Source organism: Passer domesticus, chromosome 1 (genome assembly GCF_036417665.1).
Source record: "Passer domesticus isolate bPasDom1 chromosome 1, bPasDom1.hap1, whole genome shotgun sequence".
In the NCBI taxonomy this organism is placed as follows: domain Eukaryota; kingdom Metazoa; phylum Chordata; class Aves; order Passeriformes; family Passeridae; genus Passer; species Passer domesticus.
Genome location: NC_087474.1, coordinates 27323584 through 27341585, shown reverse-complemented (window position 1 = coordinate 27341585; position 18002 = coordinate 27323584). Strand labels below are relative to the sequence as shown.

Below are 18002 nucleotides of genomic sequence, written 5' to 3'. Positions count from 1 at the left end.
TTTTACATGCACCAACTCCATGTGGGAAGGTAAAGCAAATTGCACAAAATGAATGTGCTGCTTTCACTTGTGCCTGTGCCAGTGAGCTGGAAAACTGCCTGTTAGCAGACGTTCAGGCTCTCAGCGCTGTGATGAAATACCCAGCCAGTTCTGCGCACAGGGCTGTAGTGTGGGAGTCTCTGTACTCCCGTTATTTAAAAATAAATAAGGGAAGTAATTTTTCATAACAGATTAACTCCAAGGAAGTAGCAAAGTTAAAAAAAAATAAAATAGAGCAGCATGTGGCCTTTGTGCAAATATGTGATACTGGCTTTAAAAAAGAGTCTTGTTGCAGTGGTGTTTTAATTTTTTGATTCAAGTTAAAGAGATTGCCTACCTTAGCATGGGGGCCAGCGTCCCAGAGTTGCAGGGCCCATCATATACATTAAATGTATATGTATGCATTATTTGACCAAGACATACAAAGGAGAGTCAGCAGTAAAAGTTCACTAGAAGCATCCTGAAACAAACTACTGGATATCAGCCTGCTTTGCAGTTGCTTTGGAAAGCTGACTGAGCTGCATTTTGCCATATTATTAAATCTGAGAATCACTTTTCAAGAAGTCCATGTGGGCTTCTTTTTAGTGCAAGTTCAGACAGTTTTATTCGGGAATAATTATTTCCTTCTTGTGATGTTCACATTTTCCATCTCTGTTTCCTAAGTTGTGCTGTGCATATGCATTTCTATATGTTTTATTGTCTGCCTCTCCTTTCTTATCTTTCCACATAACTGATATTATCCACAAAATATAATAGCTGAATAGGAGTTTTCTGTGAGTTCTCTTGTGAGTTTTGTGAAAATATGTGTCAAAATAGAATAGTGTTATGTTGCAGATGACTCAACTGAAAGGCAGTAGTAGAAGCTGTCATGTAACAGGGTATGAGAGGATCTGTTTGTGAAAGAGTTCTCTGAACATTGCCTAACCATGAGAAAACCCATGGCAAAAGTCTGGAATCCAGACCTTACTCGCAGATGCCAGAGTTCTGTGGTTCTGATGCTCACTTCTTAGACAGCATTTCTTTTATCTCCCCACTGAACCCTGGCGTGTGTATGCAGGTGCATTAGCATCAGAAAATATGTAGTCTACAACAAACCATCTTCCCCAAGTTCAGGTGCAAGAGAAGGGGTAAGATGCTATTTGATGGTAATGATCACCTGACTTTTTGCTGAGATTCTCTAACAGGAGCTGCTGCATGTGCGTGGATTTTTATGGAGGTACAAGCATCTAGGTCAGTCTGGAATGTGATGTTCATACTATGGTGTTTTGGTGACAACATCAAAGTGATAAAATTATCTCTGAATTCTAGGCATCTTGGAGATCAAAAATGCATTTATTTAAAACTTGGCAGGTGTGTTTTCAAGCCATTACATACCTGTCTTTTAGTCCTTTGTCCTCCTAGCCACTTACTTAGGTCTATCAGTGTCAGGTGAACTTTGAATTTTCTTCTGCTTTAATTTTGGTTAAGATTGGATATGAAATAAGGAAAGTTGTCTAGTGTAAACTAATTTGCTGGTTAACCTTGCCTTTACCTTTGGCCCTTCTCTTAGTACAGACCAATTTGTGCTTCTAATTAATGCTGCATTTCTGTCACACCCCCTCTGGGATTTTTTTTTAGCTTTTAAAAAGCATGACTTTTTTTTTGGTTTGTGTCTATATCACATCTACTATTGAATTTGATCAGGCCAGGATTTTATTGTGTTTATTTTAAAGAAAAATTACTTAAGCCATTTCTTCTGAATTTTTCGAAGATGTTATTTGTAATTAAAAAGGCATATAATCATCCAGTTTCAAGGGTTTTGCTGCAAATTTTCAAGCAGACAAAATGTGGGACAAAAACATTACTGATCATATACTTGAGGCTGATATATCTCAAATTTATTTTGGAGTCATTTTTGTGACACTCCTTGAAGTGGACTACTATTGCATTTATAGCTAAAAGCAACTTCTGATATTACTTAGAAACATTTGGTGCCTGGGAAGTATTTTGCCTCTGACAACATTTACGGTAGTTAAGCCAAATATAAGTGGGCTGTTATTTTCCTGCTAATGAGATGGGATGCTGGCCATCATTCTATTAAACAATAGAAGTGATAATAGCCAATGTGAAGGATCTCTGGTGTCTATTTTTCAGTTGACACTCAAAGAAATATTTGAAATGTTTATTTCCTATATTGTTTTTATTATTACAATTGTTTAATTAATCATGTGTTTAATTAGCAGTGTCGAGCTTACTTGGGAAACTTAATTGTTGATATTGTACTCGGATTTTAATTGCATTCTCCTTCTTTTCCAGTGGCTTTTCATGGTCTCCCTGTGAAAATCAAGAAGGAACCCCATAGCCCATGTTCAGAACTTGGCTCCGCTTGCAGTCAAGAGCAACCATTCAAGTTCAGTTATGGGGAAAAGTGCCTGTACAATGTCAGGTAAAGTAATTAGGAGCGTGTTTGCAGTGAGAACTGCTGGCTTAAATGAGGACTGACGAAAGAGTAATAAAACCATAATAGAGATCTTAGAAAAGTTACCTCTTCAGCAGATAACAGACTGATGAGATAATGCATTTAGCCGATGAACACTGATGGATTTTTTTACAGTTGTGTCAAACACTTACATAATAATTTTAAAGCAGTTTTTTTCATCAAAATGCACATCCTCCATTCCTCCTCAATGGGAGCTAGCCAGAGTTTAAAAACCCAGGGTACAAGCATGAAGTAGAAGAAAGGTGTATCTTGTTTTCTGAGAGCTGTGTTGAAAGTACTTTCAAAATGCATTATGTGCATTAGGAAAGAGTGATCTGTGTAACAGGCAAGGGATTAGCAGGTCTGTGCAACACATTAGATATTTGACAAATTGTGCAGATGTTGTACATGTATATTCCTGGGTGATTACCTTTTAAAACAGTGTTTCATTAGTTGCATTCAAAAGCAAGTTGTCTTCTTTTATAGGCATAGATAATAAAAGCTTTATTTATTTGTGGGTGGTGGAGGGGCTTGATGCCTCTTCATTCCGTATTGGCTTTCTTTTGGTTGCATTTACGTGCCACTCCTTCCTTTAGTGTCAGCAGTGAAGGATTTCTTATTGACATTTCAGTCTATTTTAGAATCTTTCATCTAGCTTTGATTCTCATTAATGTAGTATGAAAACTGTTAGCACTTAAAGAATTTTAACATTTAACTTTTTGGATATGAATGGGGGAAAAAAAAGGAAAAGACTGGCACTTTTGCCAGTTACAAGGAGTGATTTTGGTTTCAAAAATCAAATGAATCCATTGATGGATTTGATGGGTGCTAAGGGACTTAGAAGAGTATGCAAGCTTGTGCTTAACTATATTCCTAATGTCTGCATTTCTCCTGGTTAGAAACAGGGATGATCAAAGTGTTCTCAAAGTGTTCTGATGTGAAACACCCTTGAAAATAGCATCTATGTATTTGTAGGACCAGCAGTTTATTTTTGAGAGAGAGAGGGGTAAAAAAACCTCTCAGGAGAGGCTGCTGACAACCTAGTATGGGTAGCTAAGCCAGCATACCATTGTTTTTCTGGGTCAGATCCCTTCCCTCTGGCTGTATTGTTTTAGTGTCTCACTTTGTGGTTTGTGCAAAAGAAAAAGAGCCTTGACAGGCACTGTCGGCTCTTTGTGCTCTAGTCCAGGTGCTTCTACTTTTATGTATTTTGTATACCTCCTGTTAGAATGTGACTGTATGACTGAGTCGTTTAAAAATACATTTCTGTGTCTCAGAGAAGCAAATGCTGTGCCGAATCACTTGCCTCTGACATGGCTTCTTCATTGCTCTTCTTAGTGTAAAGTTGAGAATTCTTCTGCCCCAAACTGGTTCAGAAGTTAACTATAATCAAAAGCTTCAAAATGGGGCACTTGTGGTGATTTTTTTCTGGATGTAGCTGCTATGGTTTTGGTTTTTCTTCTTTCTTTGGAAAGAATAACCTATCTTGCTTTTCTCTTGCCTTACAAATAGTGCCTATGATCAGAAACCACAAGTGGGAATGAGGCCCTCCAACCCACCGACGCCATCCAGCACTCCCGTGTCACCACTGCACCATGCCTCCCCAAACTCCGCTCAGACTCCCAAACCTGACCGGGTTTTCCCTACACACCTCCCTCCATCCCAGTCCATTCAAGACAACAGCTTCCCTATGGACCACAGGTAAAACACAAAACATGTGAAGGACCCATGCAGAAGGTGTTCAGTTGTGGCTCTTATATAGGGTAGTACTGGCTTCCTGCCCACAAGTCCTCCCTTTTAGGTTGGGGGACTGAGGTGGAGACCAGCAAGGTTTGTAGTGTCAGAAATGTGTGTGTGTTTATGAAAGGCTGGAACCCAGCTTGGTGCACTAGTGTATGAGTTCATATTGGCAGTGACAGAATTTAAATTACATGTTGGTTCTGTCTTGTGATGGTGATTACAGTATGCTGGATAATCTCATCTAGGCTCCTTTTCCCATGAAAGGCTGGACCCGATGGTCTTTCAAGATCCCTTCCAACCTGGGCCCTTCTATAGCTCTGTGATTCACTTGAGGCTAGAAAGCCCTTCAAGGTGATGAAGTCACTAGCAAGCATGTTCCTAACTATAAATATCTGGCCTCTTGCTAAGCTGTTCACCTATCTAAAGGATAAGTGGCCATGTTACAGTGTTCCTGCTTCAGAATATTCTTTAGTAAGGGTGGATCATTTTTCCAAGCCCTTTTGTAATGTAGCATTTCAAAAAAAGATGCCAACATAAACTGTGTTTAAATAACATTAGTCTGAGTAAAAGCCACAAGAGTTAGAGACTAGAATTAAAGCTTCAACTGTCCTTAAGTCACCCTGTTTTGTTTTGATATGTTAGAAATCCCCAGACAACTGTCTTAGCTCAGTGTTGCAACAGATATGTTCAGTGGATTCCCCTGCTTTTTCAGTCCAAACACTTGTTTTTGGAATTCTATTTACCCTGGCCTTTATTGCATGAACCTGTTTTTGTACGCTGAGTTTTGATTGCTCTTGAACATTTAAAATTCCGTTGGTGTGTAAAGAGATAAAAGTTCAGAAACTTGTTTTGCCTCTTAACCATTATCAAATTAAGAAAGGCCTGAAAAGAAAAACAGTTGTTGGGAGTGTGATTTGCATGTTTCTGCTCTAATAAGGGCTGTTATCTCCAGGGACTTGTGCAGATCACTTTTGAAGGAGGTTGCTAATGTTAATATTGCTGTGTTGTGCTCTGCTGAGATAGCTTTAAATACCACCAAGGTTCTCTACAAGCCCTTCTGGCCATCAAGAAACACTGAATTGGCCCCTTCACCTGTCATAGTCCCAATCTCCTCCCCAGCCATGGACTGTGGTCTCGCCACAAAGGCCCCCGGTGAAGCCAGGCAGTGGTTTAGATTACAGGATGGTGGATAAATGTGTTCCTGTACATACACCAAAGTCAAGCGGCCAGGAGACTGAAGTCAGCAGAAGCTAAATGGCCGATGTGCAGAGAACAGTAGTAAGATTTTTCAGATGAAAAAAATATTTTATTATAAAGCTACTTGTTAAGAAAGCACTGAACCTGTATGTCAGCCCTAACTTCAGTATTTATAGACATTTGCATACATCCTAGTATAGTTTCTGTACCCACAACTCTTGCTCTGTGCAAGCTTTGTAGGCTCCTTAGATGATTTCTGCTCCCTCCCTCCTGTCCTTGATATCCATGTTCTTTAGGGCATTTTGCACTAATGCTTCCCTTCTATTATAGAATATCATGTGTTCTAGTAAAGTCCAAAATATCTGACTCAAGGAACAAAGAAAAAAAAAATCTAATTTTTCTCCATTTTTAAAGAAAGGTGGAATTGTAGTGGAAAATATTTTCCCCTATTTCCTTATTTATTTTGAATCTTGTGTATGAAGCAAAAGTGTACTTCATATTTTTGTGAAATTCAAATTTTTGTGATTTACAAGGTGAGATACTACTACAATGAGTGCATTTGGAAAATGTCGTTTAAACAAATGACCTGCCTGTGTGAGTTCACATATGCATCTATAACTGAAGGCACAGGTTTTATGGAACGTGCATTGGTGGCATAGGATAGCATCAGTATCTGGTGCATACAGCCCATACATCTTCATACAGGGCATGAGTATATGAACGATAAGTGGTCCTGACAAGTACCAACAGGAAACAAATCCACTTGTATAAACAAATGGCTTGATTCCATACAAAGCTTCCAGTACAACAAGTATTATTAACTTCCTTTGAGGCTTTGTGAGTGAGCCTGTTTCTTATTTTATCTTCAAGTTGCAATTTTCTGATTCACTCCTTGACAGTTCTTAATGATAATTTCTGCTTCTTTTTTTGGCTAATGAAAAAAGGAAAAAAAGGAAATGAATGCAGTGCCAGTCAGCCTAACTGTTTCATAATACATTTGAGTTTCTAAGTTTATTTTCTGCAGGTGTAGGTGGAATTGCAAACCCCAATGTTACAGCATGGTACTCTTTCTACTGCAAAAATTATAGTATTTACAGCAGCATTGGAAAAATTCATTTTGTCTCCACTACTGCATGGTAATAGTTTCGATGTAGTTTCCACAGTATTTATAATTAAGCTATGACAGTAAATATTTGTCAGACCAAGTTACAGTAGTATTATGACAGATGGTAGTAGAGTTTAAATTGTTGTAGAAACATGTACTACCTATGAGTTGATAGTCAAGGATTTAATTGCTTGTGCAATCAAACCCCTGCACTGTGCTTCACTCACAGAGGTTTCTCCAAAGCTGGTTCAGACCCGAAGTACAGGAAGCTCAGGAATTATTAGGTCTCCATTTTTTTGAATGGCAGTAAGAAGCTTCCAAAGAAACACACAAGTTACCTTTTTTTTTAAGTGTCTTGTTTATAATAAATGATAACGGGACTAGTAAGCAGTTTGTTGCAGGAACATTGCATTTTCTGTTGGTTAGTGTGGACACAGTATTACTGCTGTGGTGATTACTACTGTGGTAATATTGTGGTAATACTGTGGTAATATGCAGGAGATAACAGGAAGACGGCATTCAGTTCATCAGGGCCCAGTGGAAAAAAGCATCCTGGTATTCTTCTGTATGATTCTGAACCTGCAGATGTCCGAGTAATTACATTCAGACCTTTTAGTTCAGGTAGATCGGTTTTATGGAAGGAAAAACAAGCACAGGTTCTTGAGAGTAGCATTTCAGGTAAAACAAGATAATTTGAAATGAAATTCTCTTATTTTTTGCCTACTGAAGAGCATTTGGGAATAGCAAAAGGCAGTGTGGCTTGTACAGATTACAACTTTCATGTAGAAATGACTAAGGGGAAGAGTTAAGGCAGGAGAGTAATTAATTGTCGTAGCAAAAATTTGTACCTTCTTCTTTTCCTGGGGTTCTGACATTCCCTTCATTTTACAGCTGGAGTGCAGTGCCATCCTTGCGAGTCAGTGTCTCATAACACTACCCCTGAGAGGACAGAACAGTGGACTTTTACTCTGGAATGGTTCCAAATGTTAGAGCAGACAATACTCTACAAAAAACATGTTTATTGTGGTCAGAATGGTTTCTGTGTAACAGTAAGATGGGTAAGAGTACATTACAGTATGAGCAAGATGTTGCTAACATTTGTGAAAGAGCAGAGAACTCTGACTACGCCTCCTTCATGTCACTGTGGTAGAATGTCAGTCTTTCTACTGATTTGAAGCTGGTGCATTTCCTGTTTGCCTCTTCTGTTGAGGGAACATATTGAAAGCAAAGAGGATGTGGCGGGGACAGGTCTTAGAGCTGGTATTAATAGGTGGGATTTTTGTTTCTTTGCTTGCTGGTGTGATCCTGATGGGAGCACTTGGCATGATCATAAGCAAAATGCTCGTTATTGAGAAAGAGATACAGCCACTAATAATGACTTCTGAAGATCTTTGGGAAATGGAACGTAGCTGGAGTCCTTTACATGACCTCTCTAATTTGTGTTCTAGATTTCGCCGCCAGCTCTCTGAACCTTGCAATTCTTTCCCACCTTTGCCTGCAATGCCAAGGGAAGGACGTCCAATATATCAGCGCCAGATGTCTGAACCAAACATCCCTTTCCCGCCTCAAGGTTTTAAGCAGGAGTACCACGATCCAGTTTATGAACACAACGCTATGGTTGGCAGTGCAGCCAGTCAAAATTTCCCCCCTCCTCTGATGATTAAACAGGAACCTAGGGATTTTGCATATGATTCAGGTAGGTGAGATTCTCCTTTAGTTCTGCACAGCAAAACAATACTTGACTCCAAGCCAGTGCTATTGATGTTTTGATCGTAAGAATTGAAACTTGCTCTTTTGACACTTACATCTCACAAATTATGTCTGAGACAGCTTACAAAGTATTAAGATTGCTATATAATATGGTGTGACTCGTGCCACTATTTCTTGGTCTTTAAAGGGCTTCATTTTCTAGAAATCTCTGTCCAGAAACATTAAAGAAGTTGAGGAAGAAAGTAATGGGTGCAAATTTGCTTTGTTAAGAGGGAATTTGTTCTGTACTATGTCATCTTTGACCTCTGAATTTGTGTGCTCCATTTTATGAGTTCTTCCATTTGTGTGCCAGAAATAGAGAACTCTTTCTCCTCTTGCTTGCATTACTTTAAATCAGGAGTAACTCCACTGAAGTGGGGTTTATACAGCTATAAAACCGATGAGGGAGAAGAATCGGCCAAATTGGTGTCAGCTCCTCAGTTTGTGCATACTGCTGTGTTTTGTGGAGGTACATAATCTGAGATGCCAGGTTGCTGATGTAGAGAATACACTGTTGCTATTAATAATGTTTATTATGATTGTGCTTATGGGGCAACTGGAATGGAACCTTATTGCTCTACAGACAGTACAAAACAGAGGAGGTGGTGGCAGAGTCTGCTCCCAATAGCTTCTTATCAAAATAGAAAAGATAAGCAATAGGAAGGATAAAAAAATAAATCAAGGGAATAACTATATAAATGTTTGATAACATGTAATATTTATATTATACTTGGGAAAAGAATGTAAAAATTAAGAAGTAAAAAAAGAAATTTAGTCATGAGTACCAAGTAAAAGGGCAAAGGAAGCTACAAAGAAGAAAGCTGGAAAGGTGGTATAAAAAGAAGCTGAGATTAAAACATGAGGAGTGCTCTAGGTGGGGTTAAACAGTTGATTGAGCCAAGATAACGCAATCAAAATGTTCAGTTTTAGTGTAAGTGATTTCTGCAGCTCCTCTTCAGTGTCTGCCCTTGGTCCTGCTTTGTGCATGCCTCACTGTTGAAAGGGAGGGATTTCAGCATGTCCCAGCTGTGCTTCTGGAGAAGGGTACATTGCTTTCATACACATCCATGCTGACTTGGGCAGGGGGAATGGATGGCTCTGTCTGACTTAAGTCTGACTCTCCCTTCTTCTTGATGGTGCTGTACTCCCAGGGCTTTCCTTCTGGTTCAGTCTCTGGCTAGATGCTTTTGCAGTTTATTTTCCAAAGGCTATACGACAGCTGACTTGAAGTGTCCTTTGAAATTGTAGCTCATGAAAGACTATCTTGCAATTTGATATAGTGTAGAACAGTTTTTAAATTTTCTTTCTGTAACTAACTTAACACTGTCTATTTGGTGGGATATTTTGTGGTTTCATTAATGTAAAGTGTGTGTTGTAGAGTTGATCTCGATGTTAGAATGGGAGAATTTGGAAAGTAGAGCTGCTTTTCCCTTTCTTATTCTTAACAAGCAAAAAACCAATCCTTAGGAAAATTTGAGTTAGCCCTTAACAGGGAGGGAACCAGGGGTGAAATATTTCTCCAAGCTGAAATATAAGACAAGATGAAAGTGAAATGGAACTACAAGGATCAGATCCAGAACTCAACCCATTAATTGATGAAGGTACTTAGATCTGTGGCTTTGTGGAGTTATGTATCTCTGGTCCTAGAGAATATGGGAGAGACTGTGTAGTTCATGTGGTAGTGGATAATAAATGGGGGACTGTAGCTTCAGGCACTTCCAGTCCCTTGCAACCTTCACAAGCACCATTATTCATCTTGCTAAATTAAAGGTAAAAAAAAAGCCCTTTTGTAAATATGCTTCTTATTTGGCTCAGCAGTGGGATCTCCTTATTGCATACTATTACTTTAAATCTGGATTGGCTGCTAACATTCATCTTTCTTTGGAATATTCTGTATGGAAGAAAGCAGGAAATTTTGTTCTCAAATGAAGATGTACAAACTTGTATCCAGTCCTGTCATGTCTATTTATTTTGTGCCAGCAAGAACAACATTCCACTTTATAATAATTATCTTCAAGCAAAATTGTTGCTTCTTTTGTAGATGAATGATTAGTTTTTAAAAATGTAATAGCTGTGTAACCAGTGGTCATGAAAAATTAATCTGTTGGTATCAGGAAGTACTTTTATTGGCCTCAGAATCACTGCATTTAAGTTGACACATCTGTACACTCCATAAATTGCAGTCAACAACTGTGGTCTGTTGATATTTTGTCTTGTTACCATCTGTTCTCTAGAAACCATCATTTTCCATTCTTGCTAAGAGTACATTAAATAACCCCTTAGGAAACATAATGTATTTGTCACTGAATCATTGATTTCATTTTTCACCTATGGATGTTCAGGGAAGGAGGAATGCCAGAGTAAAAAGTCTTTCTTTTTTCATTGTATTTTATTGCAGCTCAGATAAGAATATAGAAACATATTTTAAAAGTTCATTTTAATGCACTGGGATGTTCCTTTTGGGATGTTTTTGAAAGGGACTCGTAAAAGTTCATCGCTTTTGTGCACTATTCTTTTATACTTTGTGGGAAGCTGGTGAATGAAAAGCATTATTATAGAATGATTACAACTCTATTAAAACATGACATTAATTATGACATGGGAAATGGCAGATCAATTAGTTGTAATTGTAATTGCAGGTATGCAATTTCTACTGCAGAATAGAGATAATGGAGATGTTTGAGATAATGGAAAAAGAAAAATGTCAACAGAGTAGAGGCTTTTCCTTATCCATCCATGCTTCTATAAGTCACAGTGCATCATATAGGTTCAATCAGACATTTTCTGGATTTTTTTTTTTATGTCTGACAGTCAGATGTATTTAGTACTTGATGGTAAATCTAGCAACTTTAGTTGCAGAAGTGCAGCCAGGGGCATACAGAGCTTTGAGATTTTGCATAATTAATGAATATACTCCAAAAGGCTTCCTAAGACCTTTGTTTACAAGGCCTAATAGTGGATATTCCTGTACAGTTAGCGCTTCTAGAATTCAGTAATGTATTCAGGTACTTAAACAAAGAGGCCAAACTTGATATAGCTTGTCTCCTCTGTGCTTTATTTTTGAGCAGAATCTTCACAGGTTTAACCCTTCCTACATGATGTAGTATATTTGCATATATAGTAAAGTATGACTCTAGTTGTATGTGTATCAATTAATACTAAAAATCAAGTTTTAAAACAACATCTTAAATTATTATATCTTATATTTAGTTTTGTCCAATTGCCCAATATTTGGTTTTGCCCAACTGAAAATAGTTATTTTGGAAAATTGAAATAGTTATTTTTGTTGCAAAATTTTTATACTCATGTCTTTGGAAACTGAAATTTGTCACACAGTGGTAATGGAGATGAATGGAGGAGGAACTGTTGCTTGCATATACTAGTCATTGATTGCCAGGAATTTTTCTGTTGAAATTTAGATAGATTCAATACTTCCTGAATGTGTTACAGGCATTAGCAGGGCTGCTATCACAGTTTCATTTCAGGGTAGCCTTACAATTAATACGCTTGAACAGACCTTTGAAAATTTGGATTCTCTCCCTGTCACTTCTGAGACACTAGTCACATCACTTAAAGAATGAACTCTCCAGACAGAATTATTAGCCTCCATGTCTTTCTTTCTGAGTTGCTCATCCCTTTAATTCCTGAAGCCTCTCAAGCAAATACCTTGTGTTGGCAAGTGAGAATGGATGGGCAACTGCCCCTTTGTTAAGAGAAATGAGCAGAGGCTGAGAGACAAATCAGGTACATAAACCTGTTTGTTTTGGATACCCAGTTAGAACGGGGTGATTTTTAAAAGAACATTATGTACTACATATGTTCAAATCCTGGCTCCTAGGGACTTTCTTCGTGTTCCTAGATGAAGAATTATGGGAACATCAGATAAAGGTCTCGGTATAAGCAGTATAAAAATATCTGATACCAAAAATCTGGCAGAAGCAGTGTGGCTACTTTGAAAAACCTTGTTGGAGCTGGAATGGCTTTTCTGTGGCCTAAAGTTGGCCATTCAGCTGCATTATCTTTTCTTTTCTTGAAAACTTTTGCCTCAGTACATAGACAACTTCCAGCCCCTGTAACAAATGAAGCAGGGGCTCCACCTGCTAAGCTGTTTGCAGCATGGCTCTCCTTCCCACGAAGAGTTTTGACCTATGCTTTCAAGACAAGAGTGATGGAGCAAAAGGCTGTATCATATTTGCAGCAAAGGATTTGTATAAAGTTTGTGCAGGAAGTTGTTAATTATGACACTTACTTAACCTCCTAAGTTTGCTCTTACATGTATAGAATGTTGGTAGCATTCTGCCATCCATGTTGTAAATGTATTTACCTAATGTTGGGAAACAGAATAAAATGCAAGAGTCCTCTACAATACTTGATGAGGTGTTTTTCGGAAAGCAAATTAGTGGTTATTAAGGTGGAAAAAGACTCCTAGTAGCATATTCTTCCCTAGGCGTCAGCCAACGTATTCTTAAATTTGGGAGTTTGCAGAATAGCGTAAGAGAAAGCGTTGAATTGAAATTTTAAGGGGAAAAAATTGTTTTTCAGGTTATATTTATTTGCAGCTTGATTCCTCCCCCCATTTATTTTTTAAACAGTTGGTTATTCTATTGTACTTCTGAAGGCAAAATTTAGATTTTTGTAGATGCTAGTGTGAAGAGAAAAAGTCAATTGGAGGCAGTGCTGGTTTGCTTTTTCCAGGATATTCTCCAGTGCTGCATTAAATGCATTGATCAGTGCAGCATTTAAAGTGGCACAAGTCATGGTGCTTCCTCTGCTGTTTTTGTTTATATTGGCTAATTTTTGTACCGTGCTCTGAAAATATAAAGTTCTGTGTGATTGCTAGGTATTATTACTTCTATTTTCCCCTGGGAGATTATTTCACAGACAAATAGACTTCACAGTTAAGAAATATTTCTTGATCATAAGCCTCAATTTTCTCTTTGATTGGTTGCATTCCCTTGCTCATAGCTACATCTGACTGAAAACAATTTATTGGTATCAATGTACCACCTCTAAATCACTGTAGATGGATTGTGTGTGTACTCTGTCAGCGTGACTCCAGGTTTCGTATCTTGCTTCAAAAGTCATCCAGCTGCTGAGTCTTTTCCTCAAGTTCTCTCCAAGTTTCCTTTTTTTTCTTATTTCTTTTTTTTCTTCTTTTTAAAATCAGGCTGCAAATACTTGCAGTATTTTTGAACACATTTTTATAAAATACTTTGTGAAACAGAACTGACTCTATCCTTTTCCTGGGTATGAGGCTTCAGTACACAGCTCTCAAAACTGCATCTCCTTATGGCCTTAAAGAAATTCTTATACACAAAAGTACAATTGTTCTCAGTGAAAATCCAGATGGTATAAAGGCAGGAGGGGAGAAGGGACAGAGTTTTGCTCTCAAGTTAGGAAGTTTAAGAACTCTCCCCACTTCAAATTTGGTTTTGCAGTTTTTCCTGTGGTCTAAAATATTTAATCCTTGTGTTTTGGGAACTTGTCTTTGCTGTGTTGCTGAGTATGAATTTTGTTCAATAGTTAAGCTGCACTGGACTTTGTACTTGCTTTTAAAACACAAATCTGCAGTCGGACTGTATGGCTGCAGAAAATAAGAGCATCTGACAGGAAAACTTGGGAATTTTGGGCTTCAGAAGATTGCTGTGAAGGGCAGCAATTTAACTTTTCACCTACTGTAAATCTAGGTGATTTCATCTATTCACTATTTCTGTCTGAAATAAATCTGTCGTTAGAAATTATTTCATTTTGCAATGTTACCTTTGTGAACAAAGAAAAGCCTGAATACCAAGTTAATGTGAGTATGTAGGCAGGAGACCGTATATGTATTTTTGTTTTCAAGGCAGACAATACAATCTGAAAAATTGTCCTGCAGTCCCTGTTTTTCAAAGAAATGGATAAATATCCTCTAAATCTACAGTTACAGTAAGTGGCACTGGCTAATGATTTGATTTGAGGATTGAGAGCGCAGTCTGGATTTACTCTTTGTGCATTAAGGCAGGTCAAATGGACACAGGCTGCATTTTAAATCAGTAATGGAAGGCTGAGGCCTGCCTTAAACCAATCACATCAGCCTTGCTCAAGACCAATTGATCCCGAGAGACTGAGCCCTGTGAGCCTAGCTTTTATATGAATGGACTCTGTGCAGCCTGAAGTTTCATTCATAAAATGGATGCTGAAGGGAAAAAAAAAAAAAAAAAAGCCAACCCACACACGCCAAACCCTGGAATGTCCATTTATGCGGAGCTGAAGGGTGTAGTGTTCCCTCAGCTGCTGCTTTTGCCAGTTGCCTTAAAGTAATGATTAATGCTGCTTGGCCCTGCCTGCCTGCAACCTGACACCATTTATGGCCTTGGTGTGTTTCTAATGTATAGTGAATGAGAAGGCTACATTCTCAAATCAGAAACATAAACAGGAACTGGTTGGTCTGAATTCCATTCAAATATGTCACTTCAGCCGTGCAGTGTTTGTCCAACTTCGATTTTACAGGCAGGGAATGGGGCGGGGGAGAAAAAGCAACACAGACATTTTTGCAGTAAGGTTACCAACAAAAGGAGCAAGGGAGAGAGAAAATACTGCTGTCTTTTGTTGAATTCAAAGGAGAGCAATGTTTAAGACACATTTTACAGTTACTGAGGTTAATAAAAGCAAATACATGATTTTAAAGTATGCTCAAAAGATCAGCTCCATGTGGAATTTCAATTCAGAGCTGAATGTATGAGCCTTTGTTTTCCTGTTCTGCTGTACAAAAAGTTACACATCGCCTAGACAGGCTGTTGACATCTGGTCTCACAAAATGCACTGGATGTTGTCATAGATCTAAAAACCAAAGTTGTGGAAAGGAAGATGTTTGCTTAAGTTTTTTTCTGTGTCTGTGTAATATTTCCACTTACACATGAGCCGATGGGGCCAAACCTAATTCTCTGAGAAGTTTTTGAAAAATGAGCTGTAAGAAATTAAACTTCAACAATTTTAATCAGCTATTTTTAGAAGGAAGTGTATGTGTATCTATGAGTGCACATTCTTGTAAGTTTGGGGTTTTCTTCCTAGATTGCTGGCATAAAGGCTGGTGACAGAGAAAATGAATAAACCTTCCATTCTGAATGTTTCTAAATTGCATAATAATTTGGGAAAAGATTGCTTAATTTTTAAATTTTAAAATTTTAAATTTTAAATTTTATTTGTTTACACCCATGTAATTTCAGTGCACCTACATTTTTTCATGCTGAATCTGCTACTGAAAAAAAATAATGCTGACTTTTGTATTGCCAGGACTTTGCCAATTTGTAGGGCTCTGTTCATAATATAGCTTGTGAGGGGATAAATCTTTTAAAGGTGGTTGAACTAAAACTTGATCCACCAGCATGTGAGTGGCGGGTCAATAGCTCAAACAATTCTTGTATAAAGAGTTTGTAATTAGTTCCAGTATTTTTACCTGAATATCACCTTTTGGGGAGATATGAGTTTCAGTCTAAATGTGTTCTGCAGGTTTAAAAATCCAAAAGAATAATTTGTTACTTCTCCCTGCAAAACACAAATCATGCATTTTTCTTAGTGACTCCTGGTGCTACCTGAGCAATTTGTTGTGATCTTGTTTGAAGAATTGCCATTCTTACCTAAAAAGGTCCTTTTTTCTGGTGATTTCACTATTATCTTCACCCTTGAGCTCGTCAGAACTTCTCAAGGATGTTGTAAACAGCTGCTTTCCACCAGGAGGCTGAATGTGTTTCAGTGGTAGATGAAGTGCTCCTTTGTAAACAGTTTGTCAGTGCTCTTGGAAATCCATGAACAGAAAATTTATTTGCAGTGATATTGTGATGTTTTAAGTTTAATGCCAAAAGTATGATGTGTTCTAGTTTGAACATTTTATTTTTAAAAGGCTACTTTTTTCTCTTCACGTGGTAAAAACCTCTCCCAGTACACCAACCACCTGCTCACGTAGCACAGAAGTGCTTGTACTGTGCAAGGGAAGCTCTGCCAGGCACCAAAGGGATTGCTGGTGTGTTCACAGGGTCAGGCTGGAACATGGGAGTGACGCCAGGTTTGTCTCAGCTACCCAAGGGACTTGTGCATGCCCTTCTGTACCCAGTAGCACAATGGGAGAGGATCTGCGTGTGCTGCATTTCTTGTCTATGGGAAGACCAAGTAGCACATTTAAGTCTATCTGTATAGACACACAAACTCTGAATTAAAGCAATAGGGGTTAAAATTCACACAATTACTTTTCAGACCAAAAGGACAATTAGAAAGACATGGTATAAGCGAAATTGCAGGGTTTACAGTGAAGTCCCTTCAAAGTTTTGGGGACCAGGTCCTTTTGAAACAGTTCCTTATGGAATCTGCTTCAAATATGACTTACTTGGAAATAAAATGTAACTGGAAAAGTGGGCAGGAAAACAATAAGAAGGTTGCAGTCTTATTATCACTTTGTTTAAAATATTTAGGGACGTAGGCATGTTTCACTATGAGTTGAGTGTTTGGTGAATTTGAGTGACTTGTTAACAGGCTTCCTGACTAAGGCAGCTGCCTGCCAGTGCAGCACAGTCCTCACCCAAGCTGTCACATGGAGGGTGAGGCCAGGCAGGCAGTTCCCTTCTTCTCCCACCCTGTTTCAGGTGGCCTGTGCCACATCCAAGGCTCCATCTCCAGTCTCTCCCTCTGCACGTGCACACGTGCGATGCAACACCTCTGTATCGCGCTGTGCTTGGTCACCTGGGCCTCCAGAGCTTCAGCTGATGTTGATAAAGTGAGCTGAAAAATAATTCAGAGTTAGAGTGTAACATAACAACCTGCCCTTCAGTTAAGGAGGCTGTGTAAAGCCAGAAACAGGAACTGCTGAAGAATAAATCCTGGTTCAGGTTTCCAGTTCTTGCTTTGCTCTGCCTCATTCAGAAGAAGACAGTCAGTCACTTCATCCCATAGAATACAGTCTTGTCATTTCATCCCTTTGCCTGCAGAAGCTCCATCTTCCCTGTGTCTATTCTGGCTAGGGACACAGGCTGAAATTCTGGGGATTTTTTGTGCAGGATGGGATTGTGGGAAAGAAATCTTATCCTCATCTCTGAAAAACAATCAGAAAAGAGGATTTAAGGATTCTTTAGCTGCTGAGTTATACAGGGCTGAGACAACCCAACCCCTTAAATTCTGACATGATCATTAATATGAACTAATTTACCAAGGGACCGCTCAAGTGTCTTACTTGATAATGAAACTTAGAATCTGTGCCTGCTAAGTTCAATAGCCAATTTTTCTTGTCCTGAGAAAGTCAGTTTGGGCTTTTTCTGCTTGGATGTATTTTGATGGGGGCATAGCAGAGCTTATTTCCATTATTTTTCTTTGTGATGGTCCAGGATGAGAAGGCATTTTTGCAGTGTCTAGATCAGGTGTACTTTTTAAAATAGCACCTATTGGGAAAAGAATGGTTTCATGGTCTAGGATATAAGACCATATTCATTGTTTTAAGATGACTGCTATGTTTCTGTTAATAGGAAGAGCAATTAAGAATGACCCCTAAGTATTCCGAAAGGATAATAAAAGAGAAGCAATTTTTTAACATTTCCATATTTTTAGCTAGTTTTTTGTTGTGATTTTTTTTTTAAGGGGTTCTGCTGTTCTTGAGCTGATGTAACCTTAAAATGTGAATTACTTCATTAACAGTCTGAAATAAGCTTGTGCCTAAATCCAGGCACATTTTTTTCAAAGACCAAAACTTGT

General features: G+C 38.4%; 1 protein-coding gene across 7 annotated transcripts in view; it reads left to right on the top strand.

Moving 5' to 3' along the window:
* Window positions 1-18002, top strand: part of ETV1 (ETS variant transcription factor 1) — a 67716-nt gene that overhangs the window by 32841 nt on the left and 16873 nt on the right. For all 7 annotated transcript variants that reach the window (XM_064411299.1, XM_064411302.1, XM_064411301.1 and 4 more), the window contains 3 exons: window positions 2335-2464; window positions 4010-4198; window positions 7988-8235. In XM_064411299.1, the coding sequence (XP_064267369.1) occupies window positions 2335-2464; window positions 4010-4198; window positions 7988-8235 (567 nt within the window). The remainder of the gene's footprint in view (window positions 1-2334; window positions 2465-4009; window positions 4199-7987; window positions 8236-18002) is intronic.